The 25,473-nt window shown below is 45.3% G+C and overlaps 1 protein-coding gene across 1 annotated transcript in view; it reads right to left on the reverse strand.

Moving 5' to 3' along the window:
* Positions 1-15,980: 15,980 nt before the first annotated feature.
* LOC147891511 (uncharacterized) overlaps positions 15,981-25,473 on the reverse strand; it is a 170,527-nt gene continuing 161,034 nt past the window's right edge. The window contains exons 16-18 of the mRNA XM_087387981.1: positions 17,373-17,538; positions 17,032-17,163; positions 15,981-16,808 (exon numbers count right to left, since the gene is read on the reverse strand). Coding sequence (XP_087244107.1) covers positions 15,981-16,808; positions 17,032-17,163; positions 17,373-17,538 — 1,126 coding nt within the window. The remainder of the gene's footprint in view (positions 16,809-17,031; positions 17,164-17,372; positions 17,539-25,473) is intronic.

A 25,473-nucleotide genomic window follows, 5' to 3' on the forward strand; every position in this document is an offset into this window, starting at 1 on the left:
ACTATCTGTATGACTCAGTTTCACATATGGAGGCAATGGAGTACTCACTGTCTTCCCCCCCTCCGTATTGAAACGCTGCAATACTTTTGTAACATACTCCTTCTGTGAAAGCCAAAGGAGTTTCCTACTCTGATCACGTGTGATGCGCATACCAAGAATATGACCTGCAAGTCCCAAATCCTTCGTATCAAAGGCCTCGTGTAACTTGGCCTTTAATGCATCTAGCTCATAAGTATTCTTGCTAGCCAATAGCATATCATCCACATATAGTGCCAGGATTATCAGGCTATTATCCTTAGCCCTTTTAGTGTAGAGGCAGTGATCAATTTCACTTCTTCTAAAACCCTAGGACCAAATGAAAGCATCAAACTTCTGATACCATTCTCTAGGCGCTTGCTTAAGACCATAGAGACTCTTCTTCAGCTTGCAAACTAAATGCTCTTTGCCCTTTTCTTCAAAGCCTTCCGGCTGCACCATGTAAACTTCCTCATGCAGATCCCCATGCAAGAAAGCTGTCTTGACATCCATCTGCATAAGCTCCATATCTTCTGCTGCCACTAGTCCAAGCATGCATCTAAGTGTGGTCATCTTCACAACCAGATAGAATATCTCATCAAAGTCCACACCCTTCTCTTGCTTGAATCCTTTAGCAACCAAACGGGCCTTGTACCTAGGCACATCATCACCTATGACCATCTTGTAGACCCATTTACATGGCAATGCTTTCTTTCCATGTGGCAAAGAAACCAAGTCCCAAGTCTTATTCTTCATAAGTGAACTCATCTCTGATTGCATAGCATACTCCCACTTGCATTGATCCTCGCGCATCATAGCCTCTTTGTAGCAAGAAGGCTCCCCGCAATCAGTAAGCATCACATAGTCTACCCCTGGAACAAACCTATCAGGCGGTCTAGACACTCTAGATGATCTTCTTGCATATGCCACTGATCCAAAAATTCTGAAGTGGCTAACCTTTGGCTTATATCCATAGAATGCCTCAAACAGAGTCTGATTCACCAATGCTTTAGTTGGACATCTATTTTGGATGTATGTGGTTGTAACTACAGCCTCACCCCAAAATACTTTAGGCATCTTTTTGTAGCTCAGCATGCATCTGGTCATCTCCATGAGAGTCCTATTCTTTCTTTCAGCAACATTATTTTGAGCTGGTGTGTAAGGGCATGTCTTCTGATGATGAATCCCATGTTGAGCCAGATAATTCTTATAGGCATGAGACATGTACTCCCCTCCCCTATCTGTCATGAGTGTTTTGATCTTGGCATTAGTTTGGTTCTCAACAAGTGCTTTGAACTCCTGAAACCAATGAAACACCTCATATTTCTCTTTCATGAGAAAGATCCATGTAAATCTGGAGTAATCATCAATAAAAGACACATAATACTTGGCACCACGATGTGACCGCACATTCACCTCACATACATCACTATGCACAAGCTGCAGTATATGTGTGTGTGATCCATCCTTTTTGAAAGGCAAATGGTGCAACTTTTCTATAATACACCCTTCACAAAAAGGACTAGATGGTTGCTGCAATTTTGGCATCCCTTTAACCATTTGATTATTCTACAAGTATGCCAATGCTCTATGATGTGCATGACCAAATCTAGCATGCCATAAATCACATGAAGATGCATTAGACGCAGCCAAGGCATGCTGCACATGGGGCTTAGCATCCAACTTATAAAGACCCTTATCATAAGTGCCAGTGGCAACCACTGCATATCCCTTTCTAGGATCTTTAATTCTGCATTGATCATCCTGAAACTCCACAAGCATGTGCTGATCATGAGCTATGGATGGAACTGAAATAAGATTCTTCCGCAACTCTGGAACATACCAAACATCATGAATATACTTGACTTTGCCATTATCAAGCTTAATGGGAATATGTCCCACTCCTGTAATGTCTTGAGAAGCATCATTGGCACAAGTAACCTGCCGCCCATACATAGGTTTGATGCTCTCAAACCACTCCTTATGATGAGTCATATGCATTAGTGCAGGATAAGTTATCGCCAATGCAGTGGTTGGTTTGCATTAGGATATTCACAGCCACTAGCATGGTGGTTTGCTTCTATTATTACAAGATGAATGGATTTGTAGGATGTGTGGATTCGTTATGGCAAACTAGCATAGTGGTGGTTGGCATATACTAAAAACAAGCATGGGATTTACCCTTTGGAATTTACAAAAACAATTTAATAAAACCAGCACGGTGGTTGTTTGGGATATACTAAAAAAAGTAGTCTCAAATACAAATTTCATTTTGTAGGACAAGTGCACATATTGTTTCCTTGCAATGAGACTACATACATTTTCTTAGTACTATCTCAGTCATCCTCGTCCACCGCTCCATGCTGTGAAGCACCGCTATCCAAATACCAATTCTCATTCACATTAAGTGAATAGGCATCATCATTATTGCTATGAGCAATAGCATGATCACAATCACAGTCCCCCCTGGAAGATATCTCAGAGAGTGTGGCTGCAAATACAAAATCCTGATCATCCTGAGCAAAGTGTGCATGTGAGCCAGATGCATTGTTCTCAATATGAGCCACAAAATTACTGTTTGAGTTGCCTTGCCTCTTCTTCTCATTTGCAATGCGTTTCTGACATTCTGCAATGTGATGGCCCAGCTTCTTGCAGTAATTGCATCTGCCCTTTTTCACCTTAGCATCTTTGCTTGATCCGGCATTATTGGTACTATTATTTGCCCCTTGTGGCTAGTTGTTTTTAGGCTTATATTCCCCTCTCCCCAGTGGCTAGAGCTTGCTCACTGCCATGAGAGCCACGAGAAAAATTATGAGCTCTTTCTTCTTCCTGCAATAACAAACCAACCAATTCTTCAAAAGAATTAGATGCAGCCCTGAGAGTGATGCTCAATGATGTAGCAAATGTACTATATGAAGGAGCAAGACTATTAAGAGTGATAGAGACCAATCTATTCTCTTCAATTTCATCATCAACATTTGCAAGCTGATCTCACAAATCTGTAATTTTTGCTACATGCTTTGTGATGGTTTGACCATCAGTCATTTTCAGATCCTGAAGCTGATTGTTGAGTGCAATCACCCTGGCCATATTCTTAACATTATGCATATGGGACAACTTGTCCTAAGCATCCTTAGAAGAAGTACAAGACTTAATAGTTTTCATGATGTGCCTCTTCACTGACAAGGAAATCAAAGAAAGTGCTTGAGCATTGAGCAAAAAATATCCAAGGCTGTCCGGAAAGAATCAAGTGATTGCGAAGAGGCCTCAATAAAAATAGTAGTGTCATCAGCCAACTCACAGTCAAGAAGCTCCTGCTCCTGTCTCAAGGGCAATCTCAACCCAAAAAGCTCAGCCTGAGACTGCAGGGGCACACATTAACTGGAATAAATCCTTTGGCTTTTGGATTAGTGATGAGGACACTCCAGGCTGGGGAGTTGACATTGGCTTTTCCTGGATTCAGAGGGGTGTTCCTATCAGGTATTTGGGATGCCAGGTAGGATTGGGCATCTCTCCAGCACAGCAGTTTGCCCCAGTACTAGAAAGTATAAGGAAAAATCTCCTTTTCTGGAGCTTTGCCAAGCTCGACCTTGCATCTAGAGTTGTGGTAGTGAACCAAGTTCTCTTGGCCACTGCCTGGTTTGTATGTTCTTGCTGGTGCCGGTCTAGGGATTGCATCACTCAGCTTATTAGACCAGTCATGAATTTTTTATGGAGTGGACTTGATGGCACAGCAGATGTTGCAGCGAGGGTGGCCTGGGAGACCATTATTCTCCCTACATGTGAAGGGGGCCTTAATATCATTGACCCGGACTTACAGTGTAGGGCATTGCTTTGTAAGGTGGTGGTGAGGGGACTCATGCCTGGGCGAGAACCTTGGAAGGATTTCTTTTTTGGACGCATTCAGGCTTGCACACCAACCTTGGGAGATGATTGGGTGGACAGCCCTCGCTGGATTTTTACTTCCGCCCCTCTCAGATCTCCTGCCTCTCCTCTCATGACTGCCATCCTGAAAGCTTGGGGGAGCTTCAAGAACACTCTTCGAAGGATTCCACCTTCTACCGTCGAAGAGATTGATAGGCAGCTGATCATTTGGATGATAGTATACTTGACGAGCATGCCAGACCACTGGGCACTTCCCATTACATGCAGTGGTCTAAATGGGAGAGAGGCCCCGCCTACACAGTAGGCACTTGGAAGGCTTTTATCAGGCTACCTAATCAGAGACTGCAATCCGTGAGTCACCTCAGAGGGGTAGCACGCAGGATTCAGCAGATAGATGCAGCCATCCCGATGGAATGGACAGTTGAGTTGCCTATTACTTCCACCACTTGGATGGGAGCTTTTTCGAGGACAGCAGTTCCTTTATAGGTGATCGCTCTTCGAGGTCTCGGGGAAGATGCACTGGTCTTTGACGTTGGGGATGGAGGTATACTCTCTACATCCAAGGATGATATTCTTCTAGAGATTGCCTTTCAGCCTGTCAGGATTGCTGGTTTTGTGGACCATGGAGTGGGCTTGTAGTGGTACTTAGACCCCGACCCTCTGCTCTTGGCCTTGGGATCCTGGAGGTTGTGGTTATATGGAGGTGCACCTATCAGGTGCTTGCAGTGGGACCCAGGAGAGTGGGAGTGGATAGATCATGGGCACCGAGAGAGGGGGATTCCCTTCTTTCGTTTCATGGTTGGTAATGCCAGGAGATTTCAGCTGAACAGTAGGGGTTGGATTCCCTCCAGAGCCCCCCATTGGGAAAGCTTCTTCATCACCGCAAATTTGCGTAGAAATTTCTGGAGGAGGCTCTGGAAATCCCTCAGAAATAGAAAGATCACTCTTTTCTTTTGGCTTTCTATTCATGGAGGGTCTAAGGAAGATACTCATAGCTTCTGCCACAAAAAGAAAGAGGAAGGGGGCTAAAGGGCATCCCTGACGAACTGATTTGGAAATCTGAAACCTATCACCCCTTACCCCTCCAATCAAAACCTGGCTATGGGCTGATCTGTAAAGGGAGGCCACCCCTCTAATCCAAGCATCTGAAAATCCAAACCGTAGAAGAGTGCCCTCAAGAAAACCCCAATCTACTCTGTCATAGGCTTTCTCGAAGTCCAAGAGTAGAATTGCCAGCCTCTGCCTGCTCTGCATAGCCCATTCTGTGGCTTCCCAAAAGGAAAAGATATTATAAAAAATGCTCCTGCCATGCACAAAGCCGTCTGAGTATCATGGATGAGGTCTGGAAGAAGGGGCTATAATCGATGCTGATCGCCTTGGCAAGGATTTTGTAAAGAGTGCCCAAAAGAGTGATGGGTCTCCAATGGGATACAAATTTCCTGTTGCCACCTTTCGGGATAAGGTGAATGAGTCCCTCGGTCAGTGAGTCAAGCATCTCACCCGAGTCCCAAATGCCCTACAGGGCTGAAGTAATATGATCACCTATCATATCCCAAAAGGCTATAAAAAAAGGAGTAAGACCATCGGAACCAAGGCATTTGCCCTTATGAAGGGCGGAGAGAGCAGTCTTGAATTCTATATTGGTAAAGCATGCACCAAGTGAGCATAACATCTCTGGGGTGACCAACACAGGTAAACTCTGCCAAACTTCATCTCTAGCATAGAAAGTTGTCGCTAAGTGCATGACGGTCTCCGGATGGGACTGCAAAACGCCGTCAGAGTCAATAAGCTACCTGACACTCTCTCTACTATGCCAGGGACCAAGTGTAGAGAAAAAGTGTTTATTGACTCTCCCTCCCATCTGTATCCAAAAGGACTCCCGTGCATGGAAGGCATACTTTGCTCTCTGAGCAAGCAAAATCTGCAAGTGAGCCCTTGCCGCAGTAAGGCGCTCCTGTATCCAAGCATCTGATGGTCGTCTCTGCTCCTCCCTCTGTAAGGCTACCAACTGCCGGCGGATACCAATCTCCCGCTTGAGTACCTTACCTCGCCGAGCCCTAGCAACGGAGTGATAAAATTCGCTGATACTGGCAAGTGTTGTGGCCACATGTGAAGGACCGGCCACCCCCCCTTGCATGTGAGAAACCCAGATCTCCAACACTGCCTCTGTGAGAGTCTCATCCGTGTATAAGGCATCGGGGATCCTGATACTGTGAGACCGTCCTCTCAGATGAGGCTCTGAGATGGACAAAATTCATTGAGAGCCACAACAGGTTGAAGGTCGTGCTTTACCAAAAAAGCCACACTAGAAAAGGACGCTCTCCAGCATAGAAGATATCATAACTAGCAAAATGGCCTATTTGACCAGCATACATATGCTGATTATGCTCTTGCAAAGCAACTATATTAGGCTGCAATTGCCTGATATACATCCAGACCAGTTTCCATTTGCGACCATCACACATTCCCTGTACATTGAGAGTAACACACTTCAGATGATCAAGCATATTTACAGTTATGGGACAAGTATGTACAGCAACTAACGGGCTGTCTACGTCTGCATTTCCACCTCAATGTTCGGGCCTCTGCCCTGGGATGAAGCATCAACCTGAGGAGAGGACAAAAGTGCAGCAACTTCTTCTTCAGGAAACAAGGTCCAATTTGCAGTCACAGCGGCCCAGGTCAAGCCAACACCGGAGTTTTCAGCAGGTGTTTTCCCATGAGAGAATGCACCACTCCAAGTCCGAGAAGACAAAGGTCTTGGGGGAGATCACTTTGCGAGGAGTTTGCCATCCATCAGTCAAAAAATTTTCCCCCTTCCCCTGAGGTGGAGAGGACAAAGGCATAGGAAAAGAAGCATTACCATTTGAGACAGCTGGGGCTTTGCCTTTGTCTTGAACAGAGAAAAACTGTTTGACCTCTTTGTTTTTTACCACAGAAGAGGCATTTGCATTCTTATTCGAAGGCTAAACCATTTCAGCTTGCACTAGCATCCATGGAGCTCGGGAAGGGCATTGTGAAGCCATTGGCATCGACTAGGTGGTTCTGAGTGCTAAGGCCTAGGTGCACCTAAATGTGTAAAAATGCCAAGGGGCAAATGTTTAATTGTGCCCCAAGAGAGGGGTAAATGGTGTACCAAGTAAAAGGTCTAAAATGATGACATGTGGCAGAGGGAACCATCTAGGGAGTTGTGGGCTTGTGGATAGGCATGAGGAATGAAAAGTTACGGATCTTTTGTGAGCATGCCATCCATGAGATAGGCTGGGAGGAAATACAGATGCCTACGCTTGTGACTATGGTTTTACCCGTGATCGACGAAACAGAAGAGAGATGTGTGAATCTGGCTTGCTTGTGATTGACGAAAACAAAAGAAACGGATTAGTTAGAGTTCGTTTCAAGAAGACAAGCATTGAGGAAAATCCACAACTTCTACCCAAATAGGGCAACGATGCCGAATCAATGCCTGATAATCCCGAGTGGGAGACCAGGGCAGAACATGGACCATTTGCTGGCCATAGAAGAGAGGAGAGTGCTTCAGCAAAACCTGACGGTGCTCCTCATCAACCATGATGATCTCAAAAAAGCCCCTCGCTCCATAATGAACTTTTTTGACATAAGAACCACCCAAGGTTTGAGTCAACCAATTCCCAACATCTGCTGCAGCAGGCATCCATCTTGGGAAGAAAATTATAATGGCATGCTTTGCATACTCCTTAACTGGATCAAATATATCATCCACTTCCACCATAATGCTAGTGGTGGAAAGTGGATCTTTCCAACCTTTGCGAGTGTCTTCAAACCCTTCATGCATAACCTCATAAACAAGTTGAGCCTCAGCAGAGTCATGAAGGGAACCATCTGAATCCATCACCTGTCTTTGTTTCTTGTTGGAAACCGACTTGTCTTTGTGAAAGTTTTTCTCATAGGAATAATCCGCCATTCGAGTTAAGAAAAAGGCTTGGAAGCAGCAACGCTTTACAAGGAGGAAAGCATAGTAGGTACAAAACTATACGGATTTTTCCTGGCTGTATGGACAAAATCGTACGGATTTTTGACATTACAGAAAAAAAAATTCTGACAACAAAATTGTATGGATTTTCTCAACTATACGGACTGTACGAACAAAACTGTACGGATTTTTTTGATTGTACGGACAAAATCGTGCGGATTTTTTACAGTATGAAAAAAAAATTCTCAAATTTTTTGACAGAGTGTACGGACACAAAACGAGCGTCAAACGGAACCTCGAGGGCGTCAAACTGAGGGAGAAACAAGCAGCTGCAGCGTGGGAGCACGAGGGCTAACACAAGATCTCTCACATGCGCGCACACAAACACACACACACACACACTTTTTTATTTTTTGTGAAACTATGAACATCATATTATGAAACAATCATTTTACAAAAGGGCAGGACTCCAGAAAAGAGCCAATGCCCTATCCATCAGAAACAGTAAAAGAAAAGCTCAATGCAAGAGATATCCAGATCCTCCTCATGCAAGGCATCATATAAGGACTACTACAATGAGGCCCGGAAGAACTCATAGAGGTGCTGAAAAGGAGAAGCTAGAAATGCATGATTACGCTGTAGCCATAGGGTCCACAACACCCACACACACACATACTTTTTTTAGTGAAAACTTTGATTGATTATATTACAAGAATAGTCACCTCAAAAAAGAGGCGCTAGAACATGCATCAGATAAGTAAATATACATCTTGATCTATCCAGCAAGTCTGCAAGCAATCAAAGAAAGATTGCTGCAGAGAAGGCTTAAAGAAAGCAAACAAAGAAAATTTGGGATCACTAAAGACTTTACAATTGCGGTCTGTCCATAAAGTCCAAAGTGCCAAATAGCGAGCCCAAAAACAAAGAAAAGATGAAACTCTAGTCGCTATGGATGAAAATTGAAGAGCCAAAAAAATTTCCCCCACACACACACACATTTTGAGAGAGAGAGAGAGAGAGATATTTACACATATATCTATATATATGAATACATACATAGATACGTGCGTACGTATGTACACACACACACACTTTTTTTTTTTTTTTTTGGGTAAATCCATGATTATATTATCAGCAAAATTTACATGAGGGTCTCAAAAAAGCAGAGAGCCTCAACAGGAAATCAAAAGCAAAGAAAAACTATTTCCAGGCATGACTGAGGAAGATCTCCTTGATGGCAAGCATCATAGATAGATTGCCGTAGGGAGAGTCTAAAATATTCATAAGATTGCAAGAACGGATTCCCAAAATATCGCATGTTGTGATCCTGCCATATGGTCCAAAAAGCCCAATATCTGACCCAGTTCAAAAGTAAAGAGTAATGGACCAGGGTTGCAGGAAGTCTGCCAAAAAGCCAAAAATGTTTCCCAAAAGGAGAGTTAGGGAAACGAAGGCGAAGCGACATGGAAATTTTGCATAGGAAGGTCTTAGTGCTGGAACACATCCAAAACAAATGAGGCACCGTTTCAGAAGGGGCCATGCATCGAAGACAAGAAGCAGATGCAATCCTTCGTTGAGCCAGAGTGACCCCCACGGATAAGGTTCCTGTAAGACAACGCCATAGGAAAAGCTTTTGCTTGAGAGGCAATTTGCTTCTCCATAAATTGCGGAGATTCTTTCGCCACCAAGCAAGTGATTTTGCCATATGCCAAAGAGAATTAGCATGTAAGTGAATCCATGGTGACGGCTGGAGGAAAGAGTATGTCGTGCTAACCGTTAGGTTAGGAAGAGTAACAGGACGAGAATTGGAGCCCACCGGGTGTAACTGCCAATCATATAATCGGTCCCTGTTAGATAAAGGAGGGATGGGAAGAAAAGGCTGCAGTAATTCAGCAATTTTTCCCCAAATAAACCTGTGATGCATGGCTAGTGGATAAGAAGCCATGGCTTGAGGGAAGGAAAGCATATGACCAGTAGCATCAACAACGTCATTTATACACCTGATCCCCAATTTGCTGAGATTATAGGCCCGAATCGGCTCTTGGAGGGCCAATGGAGGATCAAAAACAGCACTCCAATAAATACTTTCTTGCCGAAGGGAATTGGCATGAGATAAAACGGAAGGGGCCCAATGAGCATGCGAAAGGACCTGTTGCCAATCGCTAATAAGTGAAGTAGCAAAAGGGCAACCCGGGATAGAGCCTACAAATCTGCCCAAAATGACCTCCCAAAAATCAGTGATCCATGCACCATGTGCAGTAGTACGTAAGGACGTGCACATGGTTGCAAGCATATGAGTCCATGGCTGCTTCTGACGAAAAAAGGTGAGTAGAAGAGGAATTTTCCTGGCCAAGACATGGTGCGCAATATTCAGCACATTCAATCCACCGTGCATCCTTGGGGAACAGACTTTTGTCATCCTCATAAGTCTTAGAGCTTTAGCAGAAGACTTTGTTTTCCATAACAGTTCCATAGCGTGAGACATAAAGGCAGAAATGTCTTGAGAAGTCCAGTGCATCAAAGGCAAATAATACTGAACATAAGCCATAATAATCGACTGGACAATCCGGAGCCTAACATGGAGTGGCCAAGTGGAGAGCTTCCAATAATGGAGTTTGGCATGAAGCTTATCAAAAATCCACTTTAACTGTTGTTTCCTGGTGATGTGCCAGCCAATAGGGTGACCAAGATGGCGGACCACATCACAGGGCTGCATAATGTGCCCAGGCCATAGAAGAGTATGCCAATCATATGAATGCAAAGGTATGAGGCTAGATTTATCGAAATTAACATTCATGCCAGCAGCCAAGCCATATGAAGAAAGAGTGTCCATAATAGTCTTCAACTGCTGTGGAGAATTATGTTGCATAAAAAAAGAATCATCTGCATAGGCCTGAGCAATAAAGGAAGGGGCTCCAGGAATCTGAAGACCAGTAAGAAGACCTTGTGCGGTAAGATGATCCAAATATGAGAGAAGTGGGTGAGTGGCAATGGCATATAACAGGGCACTAAGTGGACATCCTTGTCGAACCGAACGACCCAAAGACCAAGATTGCGAGAGATGATTTCCAAGGATGCATTGGGCTGTAGAGCCAGCATATAAACAGTAGATGACATTAGCCATTTTAGGCCCGAAGCCCATCTTAGCCATTGTTTGTGAGATAAAATCCCAGTTGACCGTGTCAAAAGCTTTGGCAAAGTCCACTTGCATAATAAAAACATCCTGTTCAGAATATTTTGCATATTCGATAGCCATGAGAGCATTGCCAATATTATCATGAATCTGCCTCCGAGGGACGAAACCATATTGCAAAGGATGCAAGCCCTCATAAAGCACTTGATGAAGACGGTGCACTAGCATTTTAGCAAAGAGTTTGTAAACAACAGGCATCAATGTGATGGGCCTCCAATCCATAAGATGCTCACACAATTTCCTCTTGGGAATGAGTTTAACTATGCCATGCTTCCATGAGGAGGGGAGTATTCCTGTGTGCCAAGAGTTATTAATCATTTGTAGGATGACACCTTTAAGATCCTTCCAAAAGTGTAAGAAAAACTCCACTGTGAGACCATCATACCCCGGAGCCTTACCAGGGCTAAGATGAGACAAGGCATCATCAAGCTCCTTATCAGTGAAAGGCATATCCAGTTTGAGAGCTTCCTGTGGGTTGATAATGGGATGCACTTGATGCAAAAAAGTCTCCCGAGCTTGTAATTCTTGCAAAGAAGTAGTATTAGGGGGTGCAAACAGCTTCTGAAAATAAGAAAAGCATTCATGTTGAAGCTCTGAGAAAGACCGAGTCCATTCCCCATCCCGTTTGCGGACTCTGAGGCAAGATGTCTTTCTCCTGAAAGCATGTAACCCTTGAAAAAAGGATTTAGAAGAGCATCCTTTATCCAAAAATTGAGTCATCCTTGCCCGAACCTGCCACTTGGCCAATTTACGTCGGTCATTAGCTTGCAAAAGAGCTTTTGACTGAGCAAGAGTGTCCATTTGTTGGGAAGAAAGGGGCTGCATCTGAAAAAGTGCAGTCAAAGATTGAACCACTGCTTTAGCATGCCGAACTTTAGTTCTCCAATCAAGCATAAAAGGACTCCCATATTCATGTATGGCATGCTGAAGCCTGTCCACAAGGCGTTGCCATGCAAAATTACTGTCATAATGGACATGTGCTGCAAGAGGAATTATGGCATGTCGGATCAACTGTTGAAAATGTGCATGCTGCAGATAGCCTTTATTGATATGTTTCATCCGAATGGAATGCAAGGGCATGTCATCCCAGGGCTGACCAAACTGAATGTGCAGCCATAAAGGAGCATGGTCAGAGAGACCAAGGGAATGATCAATCTCAATATGAAGGCAGAAATCTGTATATTGCTGAGCCTGCAGTAAATACCATCTATCTAGGCGAGCCCAGTAGTTAGTAAAGGCATTATGATGATAGGTGTAGCCCCCTATTCCAGTGTGCATGGCTGTCCATAAATCTTGCGCATGTGTCGTGGTGAGTAATTCTTCCCATGATTGCTTTTCATAAGGGATCATATGAGATCTTTGAGTAGTATTGTCAGAAGACATGGGAGAGTTATTAAAGTCTCCACCAAGAAGAGCACAAGATCGCCACGGGTAAGAAGCAATAGCATGCCACATGGAGGCTCTGGAAGCAGAAGTTTGTGAAGCATAAACCGAGGCAAATTCCCAAATATCACCATTGACATCACATTGAATCACCATCCATCTGCCATCACAGTCATTAAAGGCAAGCTGGGGCTGCAGCTCATGTCTGACCAATATGCATAGACCCGAGAAAAGCTTAGTACCTGCATAGTGAATATCATAACCCCCAAAATGGCCAACTTGGCCTGCCATAGAATGCTGGTTATGTTCTTGCAAACAGAGAATGTCTGGCTGCCTGGTTAAAACATAATTCCACACTAACCTCCACTTAGAGGGATTGCAGAGACCCTGTACATTGAAAGTAACACAGAGAAGTTTATCAAGCATGAGGATATATACAAAGAAAAGGGCCAAGAATGTACAACCAAAGAGTGCTAATCATCTGCCATCATGGGCTGCAGCCCTTCCTTCCCTGGGTCAAAAGATAGCCCTTCCTCAGATTCACAGACAGGAATATGTTTTTTGAGGACTCCAACCCAATTGAGTAAGGACGAGGGAGTGGCTGAGGTAGAGGCTTGGCCTGGAGTAGGAGTAGATGCATCCCAGTGGCGAGATTGAAGGGGTCTTTGCCTGAGAACCCGCTTGGGCTGTAAGAAGCCATCAATATCAGGAGCCTTCTCTTTCTCTTTACCTTTGTCCTTGGCTTTGACTATGGCTGGGATTTGTGAAGCCACTTTTCCAGCTTTAGAGGCATTTTTATCCTGATTCTTAGACCCAATAGTCTCTTGCTTACGAGCTGGCTGAACCATTGGAGGAGGTATAGCAGTGGCTGGAGGAGGATGCAAGACAGTAGGGCATTCAGAGGCCAAATGCCCGTACTTATGGCATGAAAAACAAGCACCTGCGAAAATTCCCCATTTCAATTCAAAGTACTTTTGCCCCATCGGCAAACCTTCAACCTCCACTGCAATGGAGGGGAGAGTAGGGGTATCCGTGTCCCACAATATACAGAATCTATTACGATTCCCAGCAGGGCGAGGAGGGCAGATAACTTGGCCCAGTGCAGCAGCCAATCCTGGCAGTTCTTCTCGCATATAGTCTGGGAAATTAACCACCTCCACCCAAACAGGACAATGATGCCGAATAAGACTTTGATAGTCCTTGTTAGGGGACCATGGCATAGCATGCACCATTTGCCGGCCATAAAATAAAGGAGAAAATTCAAGCACACGCTGTTTCTGCAAAGCATCGGTGAGGTGAACTTCATAAAACCCACAAGAGGCAAAGTACACTCCCTCCACAAAAGAGCCTCCGAGGATGGACTGAATCCATTGCGCAACATCATTGGCAGATGGTATCTTTCCCGGAAAAAAGATAATGACTACAGTGTGGGCAAGCTTCTTAAGTGGCTGTACCAAGGATGGTAGCTGCAATTTATAAGGAACCTGGGGAACAGGCTTGCTCCAATCCTGGCGAGATTGAAGGAAGTCATCCTTGAGAGTATCAAAGACATATTGGGCCTCTAAATCCATACTTGCGTCTGAAGTGAGATCAGGACAGCGTCTTTTAACCTCCTGTGTGCGCTCCTTGCGCACATAGGTAGTTAACATAGTAGCATCTGAAGCCATAGGGAGGAGGAAGAGACCAGAAAGTGAAAGGTAGGAGATATAAAACAGGAGTAGTGAGGCTCAGAAACAGGAAGGAAAAAGAAAAGAGAACAGGCTGCGTAGGGTAATCAGACGGAAACAGGGCGGCACAAGCAAGGGCAGGGCAGCGCGAGCTGCAGCAAGGCGGCACAGGGGGAGCAGGCGGCGCAGGTTGGAGCGGGCGGCGCGGCGCAGGCTTGAACGTCTTCGTCGTCGTCGTCGTCTCATACACACCTCTCTTTCACACACACACACACAAACCAAGAAAACACCAGTACACACACACACACACACACACACACACACACACACACACAAATACACACTTTTTTGTTGGGGGGGCAAAATCCATGTATGTTTATATTACAAGAAGCACTCCTCAAAGAGGGGACACGCAATTGCAATATCAAAAGATCTCATTATATATAGATACACACACACACACACACACGTTTTTTTTTTGGGGGTGAAATCCATGTAAACTTATATTACAAGAAACAGTCCCAAAAACAGGGACAGCCAATTAAAAGCATCAGAAGATGTCATTAAATGATCAGAAGGTAGGATGATCTAGATCTCGTGCATATAGACAATCATAGAATGATTGCCGTAAAGAAGCTCAAGAAAACCAATATTTGGCAAGAGAGGGATCACCAAAGACCCGATGGTTGTGGTCTTTCCATAGGGTCCATAGAGCCCAATAACAAACCCAATAAAAAATATCATAATCCTACCTGACTAGGTGAAAACCAAATAGCTAGAATTGCTTGCCAAAAGAAGCACTGGGGAAACAAGCATGGAGCTAGTTGTAGCAAAAGAAAGAAATCATGAGACTTTGGGTAATGCCAAAATAGATGAGGCATAGACTCCCACAAGGACAAGCATCTAACAAAAAGTTACTACGTAGTGAGGACTTGTTGAGCTAGCTTGTGTGATAGTCCGAGTACTTTCTTGCAATGTTCTAATACTTCTCTAGCTTTTTGGTTGGCTACTCTAACAGATTTCTCGGATTCTCTATGTTGTCCCCGTAGTTTTCTCTGATGTGTGCATAAGCTCGGCATGTTAGGGATATATGCTGCTCATTTTCTATTTCTCTGTGAGGCAGATCTTACAAATCTAGATATATAGATAGATATGTTCATGTTGTCCCTATAGTTTTCTTTGATGTGTGCATAAGTTCGACATCTTACGGGTGCATGCTGCTCATTTTCTATTTCCCTTGTGGGGTAGATTTTACAAAATCTCCCTCTTCTCCGCCCCCCCCCCCCCCCCCCCCCCCCTCTTTCTATATATATATATATATACATATACACACACACACACACATATATATATATCATAGAGTTGTGGTTTGACATGGTTCACGATTGGGACCACCCATTCTTTACTCTCGCATTGCATCTAATAATTTTTCTCATGATGAGGTTGAGAAATACTTCCCCTCATGACAGATATACTTGGTCATTTAGGACTTTTTAAAGACCTAATATATCTCACTTGATTTCCTTGAGAACGAGGTTTCTATTACAAAAAGAAGGGTGAACATGGAAACGATAACATTTTCTTTTGATTTCTTGGAGCATCTAGTATCCTTGGAACCTATTCCGTCACACTTCATTTGTATTTGTATGGTAGGACACGAGTACCCAAACCGGTACTAAGGAATGAGAAATGAGACATTAGAGCTTGGAGACTACTGTTATGAAAATGCAGGTGCTGCTGTTTACTCCATATTAGGGACCTCTTTAACTCTGAATGTTTCTTTTCCCCCAGAAAACTCTGGTTGTTATGAAAAGCATTTTGTTTGTGAGATTATAATGCAGCTCCTGTTTTTTGCTTGGGAGCTATCAAGAAGGTCCCAAGCTCCTTTTCAAGTGTTTTGAACTGTAATTGCTTCGTCTTCATGGAGAGACAAGTCATTCACTTCAGTAGAAGCAAACTCCTCACCTTTTGCTTGTGGGTCTTTGGTTTCCTTCTCTTGTGACTGTTCACTTTTTTCCTGTGCTTGGTCTGCCTCATTGTTATATAAATTTCTTACACCCTTTTCATCTCTATTTGCTTCCTCCTTAAGTGATATGCTCCATTCCAATTTCACGTTCTCATTTATTATTGGTTCGTCGTCGTTACACGCAACCGTGTTTGCAACACCACTGGCTTCAGCCATGCCCACATTATCAACGCTGAGCTTGACCTCAATAAATTCTTCCAATTCCATCTCTCTCAATTCGGATCCTTTTTTTATTGTCTCTAGTCTGTTCGTTTGATCCTGTTCTGAAACAAACACAGTACTAGCCTGGCTGGATAGCAACTGTGAGCTACGTGGCTCAGAAATGGCCAACTGATTCCCATCTCCAGAACAACCAACAGGTTGCGGTGGCACCTTCGATTTTCTCTTCTCGTCTATCTTTTCTCTCTCTTCCAACATTTTCTCTAGCTGCTTTATTTGTTCTTGCTTTCTTCCCAGTTGTGACTGCAATTCGTTTACTTGAGAGCACATTCTCTCGATCTCTTTTGCCATTGTAGCACTATCTTCTGACTTAAATTGTGGGCCTTTGTGAGCATTGACTTTCATAACCTTTAGCTCTCGCCTCATTTCATTGAGCTCTCTTATGAGAATGACATTCTCCTGCATTATGACTAAGTGACTTTTGTGGTAGGCATTTGTATCTTTTGCAAGCTTGCGTTGCAAGCCCTCAACCTGCAAACATCAGACACAGAATCAATTTTCTCTGACTAGGCCTTGGATGATGTAGTTTTGCCATACGCATGATGCCTTTAACAACCAAATATGCACATACATGTGTGCCTGCACAATATACATTTTCTTTACTCTTTATCAGCTCACAAGGTTCTTCTTCAAGCAGAAAAGCTATATCCCCTATCGATACTTGAACAAAATATTAGAGATGCAAGAAATTTACATTTCTTTCAAGATACTCTCGTTGTCTTATCATCTCCTTCTTCAAGTCTTTATCAACAGGAACGATCTTGACATTGTGTGTTCCATATTTTTTGTTCAGCTCTTTCACCGTTTCTTTTAGAGCACGAGGTTCCTGACAATTGTGGCATATTTAATAATGCATGCATATCATCCATATTCTGTCTCATTGAGATCCTCTCTTACCCCCCTCTACATGATTATTTGTTTTCACCAACAAAAATACAATGTCTCAGATAACAATTTGCATCCCTCCTAACAAGAATTAATAAAAATTAGATCAAATATTGTTTCTTAAGAGGCATCCTTTGCAAGAAATAGCACCTGGATAAGTTGTGTGAGCTGATAGAAATCACGATGGAAGCTCTTGATTAGTTCAGTAGCCTTTGAATTTTTTGCCCTTAGATTAGCTTCTTCAGTCTGTAAACCATCAAGCTTCAGTTTCATCTCCGCAATGATCAATTCTTTTCTAGTGTTACCATTGTGAGCCCTGCAGCAGTCAGCCATCACTTAATATACTCGTCGGTAACAACCTTTGAGATAGTGAGGGTATGTTCATAACTGCAAGAGGATATTCAAACATGTGTTTTATATCAAAGTTGGAAGACTTATGAATCTTAGAGGTTGTTGAAGTTACGTATTTAATCAGTCTAGGGCTCATCTATAGCGGGATCAGAGCAACATGATGAAATATGATATGTCATTACATCATCATCCAAGTCAAAGATATTATGAAAGTTACAAGGATTTGTGCTGTCATAAGGAGGGAGCTGAAATTGACAAGATAGGTAAAGGTTCAAAGATGATAGTATGAAAATCATAACTATTTCTATGACAAAGCTCAGTAGTAGACATTGTGTGTTGAACTTGTTATTGAGTCATAAAACGAATGACATCAGAAATAGATGCAGATCTATATATAGCTAAGAGAACAGTTGAGCTACAAAGAGAAATATGTGCCCAGGATAGAGAATTCACATCACAACACTTCACACATTCAACTTCTGGAAATGCTTAGAGAATGCACAGTAGACAGAACTGTGATTTATTACAGCAGAAGAGATTGGTGGATCATGTAAAAATAACACTGTAGGGTTCCCAATATGCGGAGCCTCTGCTGCGGCGATACTCCAGGTCCACGTGCCTCAAGGAAACAGTTAGGTAGGCTAGGGAAGGCAGGAGATAGATTGGAGAGCCACTGGAAGTGAGGGGGAAAATCGTAGGAAATGAGTGAGGGGGAAGGCTATTTATAGGGGCAGGTCTGTGGCCGCGACTGCCAGGTCTGCTGGCTGACCAGACAGCCAACCAGTCTGGTCTGGTGGTGGACCTGTTTCTGGCCTACTAGCGCTGCTGCCTATAAAGGGGCAAGAGCACGGTCTTTTCCACACATGGGGGTTGCTCATGCACAGCCCCATGCAGCTTCTGCTGCTGTTTGAAAACCACAAAAAGGACCCTTACGCAGATGCCTGCCCATTATCAGGGCATCATTATACCATTAAAGAAACATCCCTGGGCAGGTCTAATGTCCCCTAATGGGGCTCACAGGCAGGCACTGCTCTAAATGGTACAGTTCGACAACTTTGGCACATGCTTGAAACCCTCGTGTACTTGTCAATATCTACACATTACTTGCATTACGTTCTTCATGTGTACTTTCACGTTTCACATCACCTTTCCTTGGTCACACCATCTCATGCCACTCTGCCACATATGCCCATCACAACTCACGAATGTTGGATGATTAGCTTAGGAAATTTGACTACAATCTTTCTACCTCTAGCATTATAGGATGCAGATTGTATGAAGTGAGGAACAATTGAAATTTGTTTTGGAGTTGATCTCTGGCATACGATCAGAGAAGCGCTTTCGGACTATGAGCAAACATGAGCTGGTGAACAGGGAGCGTACGCTGAGCCAGTTTTGTAACTGTCTTGTGCAATTCCAAGCGCCGTTTTGACATGAACTCTCCTTTCCCCCTTGCTGCCTTGTGCACGTGCACTCACTTGAAAAATGGTGGGCTGGGACTAAGAGCACAGAGGATCGGTGCAGGGTGTGCATTTGAGAGCTGAGTGTGTCGAGTTGGGACAGAATCGGGCGAACATATGGTGTGCAGGATCCTAAGTGATGAGGATCCAGAGGGCCACATTTGAAATATTGCAAGCCTGTGAACTTTATGGTACCGAGCGGGGACTGCCCAAGGGGTCAAGTGTGCCGACCCAGTTCCAAAGGCCACTAACCTTTGAGACCAAGTTGGGCCAAGTCCGACGCCACACAGAGGGCAATCCTGTGAGGTTGGGATGTCACACAGAGGATGGGCCCTCTGAACTCAGATTTATACAAGGAAGGCCTGGTGTTGTACGTAAGGGGCGAGCCTATGTGCCAGCACCCGAGCTGGGAAGGCTCACTTGGCAGCAACCCAAGGGGGTTGTGTCCAGGATGACCTGCGTAGCAGCCAGAGCCATTTGGACTGGGAGACACATTCAGAAGGCGCCGGAACCGTGGACATTGGAAGTAGCCCAAGAAGTGGGTGTGCAACCTAAGGGATCCGAAGTGACAGTCTAGGTAGAGACGCACCGCAGTGTGGAAGGCAAACGGCCTCTGGATTGTGATGAGGACACCCCAGCTTGGGGGCCTGATTTTTTTGGTATTACTTGGATCCAAAGGGGTGTCCCTATTAGGTATCTGGACTGCCAGGTTGGCATGGGCATATCTCCATCACAGCAATTCACTCTACTTGCTAGTCTCAAGAGGAAGCTTCATTTTTGGAGCTCATCTAAACTTATCCTTGTCTCCAAGGTAGTGGTCGTCAAACACGTATTGCTGGCTATGGCTTGGTTTGTTTGTTCTTCTTTATGGACTGCATCACTCAGCTCAAAACACTGATAAAGAATTTTAATTGGAGTGGTCTAGACGGTTCAATAGGCATCAGAGCTAGGGTGACTTGGGAGACTCTAATTCTACCCAAATGGGAAGGTGGATTCAATATAGTAGATCCAGACTTGCAGAGCATAGCTTTATTATGCAAGGTGGTGGTTAGAGGAACCTTGCCAGGGCAAGAACCTTGGAAGGATTTCTTTATTAGATGCATATAGCTGTGCACTCCTTCCACTCGAGGATATTGGAATGATAGCACCAAATGGATCTTTACATCAGCCCATTTGAGAGTTCCTTCCTCTCCTCTTATGGCTGCTATCCTAAAAGCTTTAGGAGCACTTTTTGGAGACTCCCCCCTTTCTCTCGGGAAGAGATTGATAGGCAGCACGTCATGTGGAATGACACTTGATGTGCATGGCAAACCAACTGCTAGGTATCTCCCACTATATAAAGTGGTCCTCATGGGAGAGAGGTCATGTTTCCTCTGTAGGTTCTTGGAGGATCTTCAAATGCTTTCCGAAGGATTGCAGATTCCAGTTAATTAGTCACCTCAGAGGGACTGCAAGGAGAATCCAAGAGATTGATGGAGCCATTGCATTGGGTTGGGTACTCCCAGGTGACAGATTTCACTCTTCTGGTATCATGCTTTCTAGATCGATGGATGATATTATTTTGCATAGTGCATTTCATCTTGTCAGGGTCACACGTCAACCAGTTCACACATTGGCTAGAATCTAGGCAGACATGGTACGCACCTTATAGCCATTTGGGGGACCGTGCAGGGATGTTCAAGAGCAGCCTCTACCAGGAGGAATGTTTTCTTGAGGGACTAGCATGGCTCCCTGTTTTTCTTGGAAGCCCCATGGGGTTGAGATGGCATGATCAACCTCAAACTTGGTTATTCTAGCTCTTTTACTATAGTAGCTTGATTTTATTTTGTTCTTTCATGCATCGCATGATGTACTTCTCCCTTGAGCTTTGCTCTTGGAGTTTCATTCATACCTAATAGAAGTCTCTTTTATGCGAAAAAAGAAAATATTAGAAAGTGAAGTTAAGTTGAGTGTGTTTTAGTGTGTTATACTAGGAGTTCTAGTAGAGTCTTATGTGTGGGTGCCACGTGTCATATTGGGAGATATCCCATATACACTTTGGTATTCTAATGTGTGTCTATCATATATATGATTGTACTTGTGTATCACATCAACACACATCAAGGAGTCTACATCAAGCTCATCATGTGAGTCTTTCCATTTTGGTATATTGCTCATTTCCATTTCCTTTCACTTTCATTATGTTCCCATTTGAGTATTATCTTCTCTCTCCCTAGCCTACCCTCTCCCTCTCCCTCTCCCTCTCCCTCTCTCGCTCAGCCCCTCTCTCACCCCCTCCCTCAACCCTCCCGCTCACCCCCTCGCTCAGCCCCCCCGCTCACCCCCTCGCACCCCTCCACTCAGCCCCTCGCTCAATCCCCCCGCTCAGCCCCTCGCTCACCCCTCCCGCTACCTCTGCTACCCCCCCGCTACCCCTCTCGCTACCTCTGCTACCCCCTCCCACTAACTCTTCTACCCCCTCCGCTACCCCCTCCGCTACCCCTCGCTAACCCCCTCCGCTACCCCCTCCGCTACCCCTCGCTAACCCCCTCCGCTACCCCCCCCTGCTACCTCTGCTACCCCCTCGCTAACCCCCTCCGCTACCCCTCTCTACCCCCCCCCCCCCTACCCCCTCCGCTAACCCCCCGCTACCCCCCCCCCCTCGTTTTTATTTATTTATTTATTTATTTTGGCTATTAAAAAAAAAAAACCCCCGCTCTCAGCTCCGACTTAAAAAAAAAGAAAAAGAAAAAAAAAGAGAAGCAGCTTCGACCTCTTGCAATCCCTTCTTTGCCCACTGCTATTTCTCCCATAATGAAGGGAATAGGGGGATGAGGACAGGAGACTAGGCGGGAGACCCTTCAATCCAAATCTGCATACGTGTGGAGATGGGGAAGGGGAACGGTGACAAGGCGAAAACACAAAAGCAACTCAGTCTGGAGGACTTCAACAAACGCAGCAACCGGAGCGGTTTGACAGTGGACAGCACCACGGCCCAGAAGAAAGGGGCCCACCCAAAGCCCATGCCGCTCACCACATCCTCGACCTCTATGGTTACCACCACTATTTCACCACCATCATCCGCCTCGTCATCTATGCCACCTCTCTCCTCCCCCTCTCCTGCATCATCATCACAGGTCTCCTCTCCAGTAGCCTCACCACTGACCCCACTAGCCACGGCTCCACAGTACTTTCCCCTCGTATCACCTCTACCTCTCAGTCAGCCACCCTTCATCACCTCGTCCGGCCTCGCTACTCCTACATATCACTCCCCCGCCCAGATCATGCTACCCCCACCCTCAGTACAACCTCAGTAGCCCACCTTCATTCCAACCCCTCTCGAGATCTAGTTCCCATCTGGACCAGGACATCTTAGGCCCCCGCCAGATGCTTGGGACTCCCTATTGGCTGAGATACACAGCATCCGGGCCCGTCAGGCAGAGCTAACACATTACACCCAGGAGCAGGCCCGATACACCTAGGAGCAAGCCCGCATTATACAAGAGCAGGGCACCCTTATCCAGGGACTCAGACACGACATTACACAGCTTCTAGAGGAGCTCGGGATCCTCAGAGCAGCGCCTGGAGGGACCCCAATCACAGAGATGGAGGCACAGATAGCCACGATACAGTCGGCTATAGCAAAGACGACTACATGGGTGGACGTGGCGAAACGGGAGCCCGCAAAGGCAACCGTTTCAGCCGCCACACAGGAGCAGCAGCAGAGGGCTTCAAAGGCCCTCAACATCCGAGTACGAGGGATCACGCGAGACAGCACTAGCACCACTACGACGCCCATGGAGGAGGCGATCACCTTTGTGACCACCACCATGGGAGTCCCCGACCATGGCATAGAGGGAGCATGGCGTGTTGGGAGAGATCCCAACCGAGAGCAGCCCCTAGTCATTCGCTTCAAAGATTCACATGCTCAACTAGCGACACTCCGATGCCGAGCCTCTCTACGAGAGCATCCCACCCTGTCCATGGACGAGGATTTGACACCACTACAGATTGAGGAGCGACGAGTTCTTCTGCAGCAACAGGATGTTGCCCGCAAGGAGGGAAAATGGGCCGTGGTCCGAGATGGTAGGTTGTTGACCGGCACCCATCGGCCGTACCTCCTAGGGGGACGGGGCCTATGAGACTCAGGTTTTCGAGACCCTAGACTGCACCATTTGGAACTATAATGGTACCTTATGGTCAAACCCAAGGAACTTCTTGGAGTCTTATATAGGACGAGACATAGTCTGTTACACGGAGACACACCAGCAGAGCCCAGAGCGTCCATTACCGATAGTCAGTGGCTACACATGGGAGTCAGCCTTCAGGGATGAGACGAGGAATACAGGAGGAGTCTGAGGATCAGGCGGGGTCGCAGTATTGTACAGGTCTTCCCTTGTTGGAGCCATCTCCATTGAGAGGAAGGACACACACTCCCAATTCATGTGGATCCGGGTGAGACATCGCCATATGCACCCTTACATCAAGATATCCCAGACCTTTCAACCCGTGGGGAAGTTCTCCTCGTTGGGGACCTCAACGCCAGGATGAGTACGCGCCAGGCACCACTCCTGGACTTTCGAGACGACTCTATCATGCTACCAGACATGGACCTAGACGGGGAGAAGGTATGACCAGGACCTCATCAAACCGACACGGGCTTGTTACACCATATGGACACGTGCTCCTTGATCTGGGCAGGATGCATGATCTCATCATCTACAACGGGCTCGACCTATGGCAATCCTCAGGTGGTTTTACTTGCTTCCCACATGGGGGGGCACACTAGTGTAGTAGATTACATCATGGGATCCCCTGCCTTCACTTCATGTATCATCAACTTCACCGTAGCACCACTCCCTCCAGGATCTGATCACACATACCTATTCTTCACTATCGCCACCCCACGCTTAGCCACACCACACACACCACATAGGAAGCACGACACCTACCACGACATACACTTTGATCATAGCCTCTCACCAACCTACTCTGGACGCCTAAAGAGACTCCTAACCTACATCTAATATGGCATTATAAACCACCGGAACGGGCTTGAATCTCACATATTGATAAAAGCCTCCCTCCTGCACCCACCTAGTGCGATCCGAGTCTCCTGGAGTCTATCATCTGCCTTTGAGAGAATGAATGACATCTAGCCAAATGCTGGCCAATGGCTCTAAGGCTGATGTGCTTGCTGCGCTATGGCCTGCCTGTACCCAGCTGTCCATATATACCAAGCAATGATGCCTGCTATTAACTTCCACCATCTATGACAGTGTCCAGGTGTCCTCACCATCTTTGTGAAGTCGTAAGTATGGATGAAGGTCAACTCTTTCCTTACCAACCTAAATGACAAGCTCCCCTAAATGTCCTCATAACATGACAAGCTCCCCTAAATGTCCTCGTAACCATAAGTAGGTCCTCTATCTATAACCCACGCCATTGCTCCCTAGGTCACCACCATCTCATCCTCAATGGCATCAATGACCAACCTCAAAACTCTCCTCCAAACCTCCTATGCTAGCGGGCAATCCCAAATGCAATGCCTCTAAGACTCCTCTATGAAACCACATCGTGAGCATTGTTGCCTTTTTGTTGATGAGTCTATTCTGCATTGCCTATGGGACTGCAAATAGGCAAAGATCGTTTGGAAGGGGATCGCTAGACTTTGAGCACCTTTATGCATTCTCCTTTCTCCTAGGGCTCAGTAGCATGGCTCTCTCTTTTGGAGCCTCAGGTATTTAATGACAGACATGGCTCTTCTTGGGCTCTTTCTATCCGACGATATGTGGTTGAATCATGTTCTCTAGAGGATGTTGGCTCTGTGTGCAGACTTGCACATGCTTCTCTAGATACTTTATGGGATTCTAGCAAGCATAGCAGCGTGGCATATACACATGTACAAAGGCTTTGGATGGTTCCCAGTTTGACTCAGCTCACCACATTGGCTAGTATCTAGATAGACATGGTACATACTTTGATATCCATTTGGGGGACTACTATTCATGGACCTTCATGAGAAGCCTCTACTAGGAGGAATGTTTTCTTGAGAGAGTGGAACAGCTCCCCTTTCTTCTCGGAAGCTCCCACAGGGTTGAGGTGGCACCATCAGCCTCAACCTTGGTTATTTTCCAGCTCTTTTACTATAGGAGCTTGATTTTATTTTGTTATTTCATGCATTGCATGATGTACTTCTCCCTTGAGCTTCACTCTTGGAGTTTTTTTTTTTCAAAAATATCACTATTAAGTATGATTGAAAACTGCAAGGGCAAGATCTAATGCAAGAGTACAACATGCCATGCATGAGAAGAAAATAAATAGCTCAAAAAGAGCTAACAAAAATCGAAGGTGGAGGCTGAAAATGCCACCTCAACCCTGAAGAAGACTCAGAGAAGAAGGGAGATCCTCTCCAAACTCTAAAGAAGGTGGAGGCTAAGAATGCCACCTCAACCCTGAAG

Source organism: Dipteris shenzhenensis, chromosome 17 (genome assembly GCF_047967505.1).
Source record: "Dipteris shenzhenensis isolate YYH24624 ecotype China chromosome 17, Dip_SZ_1.0, whole genome shotgun sequence".
NCBI lineage: Eukaryota > Viridiplantae > Streptophyta > Polypodiopsida > Gleicheniales > Dipteridaceae > Dipteris > Dipteris shenzhenensis.